The sequence below is a fragment of the Urocampus carinirostris genome, chromosome 1, assembly GCF_059441175.1.
Source record: "Urocampus carinirostris isolate Australia breed hairy pipefish chromosome 1, RoL_Ucar_1.0, whole genome shotgun sequence".
Classification (NCBI taxonomy): Eukaryota; Metazoa; Chordata; class Actinopteri; order Syngnathiformes; family Syngnathidae; genus Urocampus; species Urocampus carinirostris.
Window position 1 is genome coordinate 45,153,443 of NC_142349.1, and position 7,742 is coordinate 45,161,184.

Genomic DNA, 7,742 nt, shown 5'->3' on the forward strand with positions numbered 1-7,742 from the left:
TTGATAAAATCACTATGTGGCTTCGGGGGGCGATAAATTGTAGCAATGATGGTTGGCGAGGGTCCGGGGAGCTTAAACACCAGGCATTCAAAAGAGCTCGATGCAGTGATGGAGACAGGCAAGACTTTCCACTTCTCGCGGTGGATTACCGCGAGACCTCCTCCACGGCCGTTGCCACGGGGACAGCAGATGTAAACAAAGCCGGGAGGAGTGGAGTCATTCAGAGCAGCGAAGTCGTTTGTTTGTTGCCAGATGCATTTGTAACCGGTGTAATAATAACTTTTGTTTTATTGAAATTCCTGCTGAAATATGTGTATAGTTTTTTGGTAAATGTCCTGCAATGATGAGTCCAACAGTGCTATCTGCTGGTATGGGGTGGGGTTTGGTTTTGGCTTCTGACATGTGACCGGAAGGCAGGGTTTGTTGGCAGTCTTACTAGAGAGAGAACTGCAATGGTAAGACACATCTTTTGGTGCTCCACAAAATAAGTTAATTTTAAACATTATAACCCCAGCTGACAAATCTCTCAACATGCACAGTAATGTGATTGATATTGTCAAGCTGTTTAGGTTTATTTTCGTTTTGTTTCTGTTTTACTGAATTATGAATTCCCCTTGTAGAGATCAAAGAGATCAAAGCCAACAGAAAAGCTAATGTTGTGACTCATCCATTTGCAGAAACTGTAATAATAAAAACCTCATCATCCAGCCCAGCGTGAATGTGGATCTTTGGTGGGACACGTACAGCGCGGTTACACATTATATTAAGAATTATTATGTCGTATAAAGAAGTTAAGAGAAAAAAAAGGAAATATAAAAGGAGAAAATGAAAAAAGACAGGTTTGTGGTTATCCCTTCAATCAGTATATTAACAACAATAATTTAATGCAGAAAATGAATTAATAATTTGAATAGGAAAATTCTACTGAATTAGAATTGCATGTATTTTCCTTCTACAGTGAATGTCCATGCTACTTCATTTTTGAACTTTTTTTATAATAAACCTCATTCATGTCGAGCAACTCAGTATCTCACAACAAAATGTCAATTAACAATATATCTGATATAACAAAACACATGTACAATATAACATGTTAAACTACATAAATAAACACGTTTGTAAAAAAAATATGGTGTAAAATTATTTTGTATTTTGTAAGGGAAAATACCACAGTTTGTAAGGGCATGGAGCCGTGGAGCTTGACAGGTATGCTGATTCTGAAATCGATCCTGAGGGTGTACTTGAGGATGCTGCAAACTCGCATGTGTGTTCAAAATATCTACAGGTGGCTTTTCATCGGCGACTTTTCATCCTGACTCAGCAAATCTACAACCGATTACGGTAAGCCAAAATACACCGCTCAGACTAGACCAGGCTGCATTTCATTTATCGATTTTTTGCTATACTTGTGGGGTCGGGATTCAATTTTGCCGTGTGGAAATATTGGTCATTCAGCTGACGACTTTTGGGTGCATTTTCCTCCATAGGGTCACAAGAGAGCGCTAGAAAACTGATGTAGTTGAACAAGACAGGTGTCATATACATACATACGTACATATGTACACACCTACATGGAAACTTAGGCGATCGCCATTATTTGCGGTCTTACATTTCATTTTTTTGTTTCTGTTTTCAAACCAATTAACTGACGCTTAAGAGCCATCAACCACCAATCAGCAACGCGCGTTCACAGTAAAAGTGATAGAATTCAAATAAAAAGCGCGCTGTCATAAAATAGTGTTACAACAAACCTATAATAAAAAGGCGCGTGGATTGGCGGGAATCCTTGAGAATCTGACAAACGTTTAGGTCTGTAGATTAGATTTTTTTGTGTCGATTATGTTTTGTCTTATGGTCCGTGAAGGCAGCAGAGGAACAAATGTAGACAGCAAACAAGATGGCGAATGCGGTGGGTTTGTCTCATGTTATGTCCCAGAAAAAAGAACTAAACTTCTGTTGCCCAAGCTAATCCAAACCAGCGGGAGAAAATTTGGTCTTAAAACCCTTTTAGTAGTAAAGTTTAATTATCTTCTTCAAGTTTACCGGCAAATTTTTGAATCATCTTAAAGTGTCTCTTAACGCTGTCCATATATCCCGGTCATTGTTTTGGCATGTTAGTGCGTTCCTATAAATGTGTATGGATCCTTAAAACTAAGACGTTTTAAGTCAAATTCCACATAGAACCCCCCTTTTTGTACAGAGAGAGGACACGCATCAACCTTGTTATTCTCCCATTAGCAAATGCCCAAATGTCCTGCTTTTGACAACCATACACTAAAATGTCAAACCAATGTTAAGGACATGAAGACCGGAAAGTGGTCTTAAATCCAAACACATCCCTTGCCAAGCAACATATGACCAGTCATGCACTGCGATGCTCTCTCTGTCACATTAAATGGTGCTCGTAATGTTTTCTTTGACCAGGCTACGGATGGGGACTCGGCAGCAGTCAAGGCTTCTTCCAAACGTCGTTGCTTTTTGGACGCGTCGGCTATTGTACCTGTGCCCATCTACTCCAACAAGGCCAGTTAAATACGCAGCCTGCAAAAGAGATGTTATGGTTTAAGCTAGCTTCATAATCATCCTGCTCTGGATGTTGTGCTGGCTTTTAGGTGAGCAGAACCTTCGAACTGAAGGTGGATCTTCCAGTCTTGATGGATAAAGAAAAGGCAGGTCAGATGTGATCATTAAAGACAGGGTCATACAGAATAATTGCATTCTCACAGTGTCTCTCTCCTACCAAAAGATGACGATTTAGCTGATCTGTGGTCACTGACGAGTCCGACTCATCGAGAAGACCCAGTGCTCACAATCATCAGTGACTCTGATGACGACCAGGAAGTGTATGTATTGTCATTTTGGTAGCAGCACACATACATGCAGAATTTGTAATGTGTGTGTACAGTGTGTGTGTCCGAAAGGAGAATCCCTCGCTGTCTCCCCCTCCTCCACTGGAAGAGGTTCCGTTCCAGAAACTATCACAACGTTCAAAGAGGATGATCAAGTAAGTGTCAGGTATTGACTACAAAATTAAAGATTTTAGCTACTTCTTCTTTTTTTAAAGTATGTATTTTTGGGGCATTTTTGCATTAAATGAAAAACAACATGGGTAATGACAACAAAAGGAGAGGAGAAAGCGGGAACTGATAAGGAAGATGATGTGACAGTCGGTCCAGTCTCATCCAAAAAATAGTGACACAACATTGCCCGCCTTTGCTCGTCAATAGCATTGAATAGCCCGATGGCTTCAATAAAAGTTCTGAAAGATCCTAACCAGCAAGAGCGAGGAACGGAGAAAGAGGCAAGAGTGGAAACTCCATCCTTGTCATCAACGTTATGTTCAATAAGGCACATGAAAAACGTTTGTGCTCACTGTTGTTTATTTATTTTAGGCATTCTTATCACCACACTTTTTGGCAACCGCACACTTTACGGCCGCTACGTCACGCCATCGTAACAATCCCCTATGGTTGTGTTCTGTGCTTCCTTTTTTGTCATCAATGGCTTTATTATAAGAGGGATCAAATACACTATTTTCTTATTTGATACACAAGTTCTACAAACTCGTTTTTTGTATATGCATGAGCCAGCAAGGTGGACAGGAGGTTGCATGCTGCAAGAGCTGTCCTCTCCCCTACGGGTCCATGCACCAGGAAGCGTCGTTCTGACCTTTTGGAGCAGGAAGACGAAGATGATGTCATCATCATGTCGGATGCTGGGCAGCAGTCATCTAACTTGCGGGTGGTGAAAGTGCGATGGCGCACAGAAGTCTACAAGCTGCCTGTCACTGGGGTTTGTGTGCACACACGATTCAGAATTGTATCACTTGACTGCATGGGTCAATGGGACACCACTTCCTGTGGTGTGTCTTGGGCAGGTTTAGTGTCGAATAAATACTGACACTTAATGGTGAATTAAATGAATGCAAAGGTTCTAAAGTAGGCACACTAATGTGCCTCAAACAACAATACTTTGCAAGCCTACCACAAGCATTATATATTTATTATTTGAAGTGCGTAATCAAGGAGCCTGGCATGTGACCAAGTCGAGAGCAGCCCAAAAAACATTAGTGAGCAACTGAGCAAGAAGCTCGTGGATGGTGGCTCAGCGGCTCGATGGCTGCTGCCCACGGCCTGGTCAACAGCTGTTGTCGGGAAGCGGGTTTGCAATGCTCTTGAAGGCTGCTGCTCGTAGTGTGGTCTCGTGGCGTGCCTGCTGGCTGTCTCTGCTCGCAGTGTACTCTATGGCTGGCTCTGCTCGCAGCAGCATGACTCTGATCACAGTGGCGTGGCTCCTTACATATGGTGCTGAATTTGGAAACCTGGCAGAACCAGCAGCCAGTATTCCCGGTCTTAAGCATCAGTGATTTTACCACTGGGAGAGTAGGAGTTAGCTCGGCTGCATTGAAAGGGAAGGAGAAGTTTGCCCAGGTGTTGGCAACCCAAAACAAAAGAACAATGTTGTAACAAGAAAACACGTTTGGAGCTGGAAAAAAAATTAAAAAGCTTTGTAAGCCCTACAAGGAAGGCAACATACACTAAATACATGTATTTTCACTGGACAATGTTAAGAATGTTTGTTCTTGTACAGAAACCATATCATTTTCCTTTGTTAAACATTTTTGAAAAGGCGCCAGGGGCCCACTGGGGGCGCGCCAAAGAGCTGCCTGCGACTCCAGAGCAGCCTGTTGACACCCAAACTAGTCTAACAGCCCACTACCTTTTTGTATATGGCTAATATGTACATGTACACTGATGTGATTCGATGCACTATTGCTTCGATTGTCCATCCCTAGCTTGTTTTTAAAAATTGGAATCTGAAAAAAATAACCCCTAAGATATGGCTGCTCATGAAGGATTTTTTTGGGGTCCTGCATTTATCATTTATAGGTCTGATCCATGCAGCATATGATTTCTTAAAATATTGCATACATTCAGCCCTATTGAAGAAGTTTATATGTCATTATAGTTGTTTATAAATGGTTTTATATACGTAATATCCAATTTGTGCCTATGAACCCCTCTGTGTTGACCAGACTACATCAGTGGACCAGATGGTGTGCCAAATGGCGGACATTTTGGGTGTTCCCAGCAGCCGTTTAAGAATGCTAAAGGAGGAGGTGGAGCTCCCTGCAAATTCCACCGTGGGCAAGTTGGGCCTCAACATTACTGACATCTTGGGTGAGTCAAAAACAAGCACAAATTGGGGCTGAGGCATGTTTTATGAAGCTCAGTGTCACACCTCCCTGAGATGAAGTGAAATGGTAGGATTTTTCCACTTCATGCATAGTCAAGTAATTTTTTTTTAATTTGTATAGCCCTTAATCAGAGTCTCAAAGGGCTGCAAATACATTATTAATCAGAAAACTTTTGCATGAATATTTTATTGCCAGTTAGATCATTAATCCAAAGAAGAACATTTAAACTTTTGAAAGCTTTCCTCAAAGCCACAGTGTGTAATATTTGACCACTAGATGGCACTGTGTTGCCTGGTGCGAGCGAGGGCCAGTGCCACCGTTCACAGCGTGGTGGCATTCTGCCGGACAAAAATGGCAGGACCTAATTGGGGAATCCACTGTATAAAAGAAATACAAATTTCTCTACCTATGATTTGTTTTACAAAAATTAACATTGGTATGATAGTTCATGTATTTTTGCCTAGTATTCAAATCAACGTTTTTTGCACCACTAAGAGTTAAAAAATCCAACCAGACTAATTAACTTGATTGACAGAACCACGCCTAAAAAAAAAAGAAAAAACATATTTTATTGGTCAAGATTTATGTATAAGTTTCAGCTTTTTTTCTTCAGGAAAATTTAATGGCCTGATTTTTTTTTTTTACTATCACTTCATCCCGTTGTGTTTTTGGCATAAAAAACACAAGATTTCTTAAGTTTGATAAATTTACAACATTTAATGAACATTGTAAATGCATTTCAACAACGAAATAACGCTGGGACACAAAATAATAAGAGGCCAGACAACAAGAGCAAAAAAAAACATCTTAAGGCGCGCTTGCCTTATTTTGCGGAGAAATACCGAAGCCCACAAGAATATAGATTTGTGTAGCTCAAATACATGAGAAAATAGATATGAAATTGTTCTTTTTATAGTCTGACAATGGAAAATCTAAGTAAATGATCGAAGAGCAAAAGCACAAACTAGATCAAAATAAAGAATAATATTCTAACTTGACTCTTACGCGTTTGCCTTTTAAGTTCATCTGTTTACATTTTACTTCTTGCAGGTCCATTTCAGCATTCAAAATAGATGCATGCTAAATTGCGGAAGGGGACATATTAAATAACTAATAATGATTGTTTTTTTTGTTTTTCTTAAGTAATTTGAGGGGATTTTTTTGTTGACTGGTTCACTTCAGGTTGTAATTAAATTGCGCTATTGACTACAGAGAGAGACAAAAAAGAACAAAGACGTGTGGATTTTAAAAAAAGGCAGCAGTTTAGAAAGGGGAGCGGAGATGTGAATTTTAAAAAAGGCAACTGCCAGCCTGCTAACAACTCAGAGAAGTGGTGGATAAAAAAACATTGTGAGAGAAGCAGTGGATTTAAAAAAAAAAAGTACTGTAGCGAGAGAGAAGCCCAGCCCCAAGCCCGGGTTTAAGATCTTGCCTCTATTACACACTGTCCCTTTAAGGTTATCGCAGCTATCCAATGCAAATATGAAGTGTTGATGCACACTATGTTGATTCTGTCTAGAATGTGTTATCATGGTGACTGAAGAGACCTCCGTCATCACGGTACGTCTTCAAAGCAAAGACCGAGGATCAACGCAGGACTTCTCCGTGCACAAAGTACGTGGCGTATTCCTGCTGTGTGCCTCGCTGTCCATCGGGCTAACGCAGGGGTCGGGAACCTTTTTGACTCAAAGAGCCATAAAAGCAAAAAATATTAATTTTACTTTGGGAAAGAGCCACACCATATATTATGAGACAAATTTACTAAATTGCTAAACCCGCGCCCCAGACAAAAGCTTAGTCTTCAGCACATTTATTTTTGATGATTTGATAAAAATTATGAAAAGAGAATAATGCCAGAGCCCGTGTCCCAAAATCAACAAACATACCACTTTAAACTTGTCTCTTTCTTGAAATTACTCAAGATCGGTTAAACTAATTTTGACCCTTTTTCCAACATATTGGTTTCAAAACCAGATGCAAGCATTTATTTTGTAAAAACGTCACAACATTCTGAGAATAGGGAGCCTTATGTGCTTACCTTTGGCGAGAGATGGGAGCGAGGCTTTGCGTGTAACTTAATAGGATAGACGAATCAAGTTTTGGACAAGATGGAGAAATTTTGCATGCAATCAAATCTGTCTCTGAGCCACAGATACTCGTAGAAAGAGCCATATATGGCTCGCGAGCCATAGGTTCCCGACCCCTGGGCTAACGGCTCGTTTTCATCACAGGGGGCAGAGCTCGGCGCCATCTTCTTGCAGTATGTGTCAGTTTTGCCCTCTGCGCTCAAGAGAAAAGTCAAGTTTTACTATGATGGCTGCAAAGTCACAAGCAAACAGACCCCCGCGCAGCTCGACATGGAAAACGGGGACATAATAGAAGTGTGGATGTGATGCCAAACAGGAACTTGCTTGAAGAAAAACTGCTATGTTTCATTTGTCATTGCTGTAAAAACATAAATGTATTGTTTCATACTCTTAATTTGATAGTAAAAAATCATTAAAGCCTTTATTGTTTTTTTTTTTTTGTTTACATGTGGTACTTC

At 40.4% G+C, this 7,742-nt stretch overlaps 1 protein-coding gene across 1 annotated transcript; it reads left to right on the plus strand.

The window, feature by feature from the left end:
- Positions 1-1,743: 1,743 nt before the first annotated feature.
- On the plus strand, positions 1,744-7,706 carry nfatc2ip (nuclear factor of activated T cells 2 interacting protein). The gene is made up of 9 exons (XM_088341440.1): positions 1,744-1,909; positions 2,425-2,523; positions 2,613-2,673; positions 2,747-2,843; positions 2,906-3,004; positions 3,591-3,792; positions 5,036-5,180; positions 6,717-6,811; positions 7,429-7,706. Exons 1-9 carry the CDS (start codon positions 1,898-1,900, stop codon positions 7,588-7,590), a joined length of 972 nt encoding a protein of 323 aa, XP_088197566.1. The 5' UTR covers positions 1,744-1,897; the 3' UTR covers positions 7,591-7,706.
- Positions 7,707-7,742: the final 36 nt, after the last annotated feature.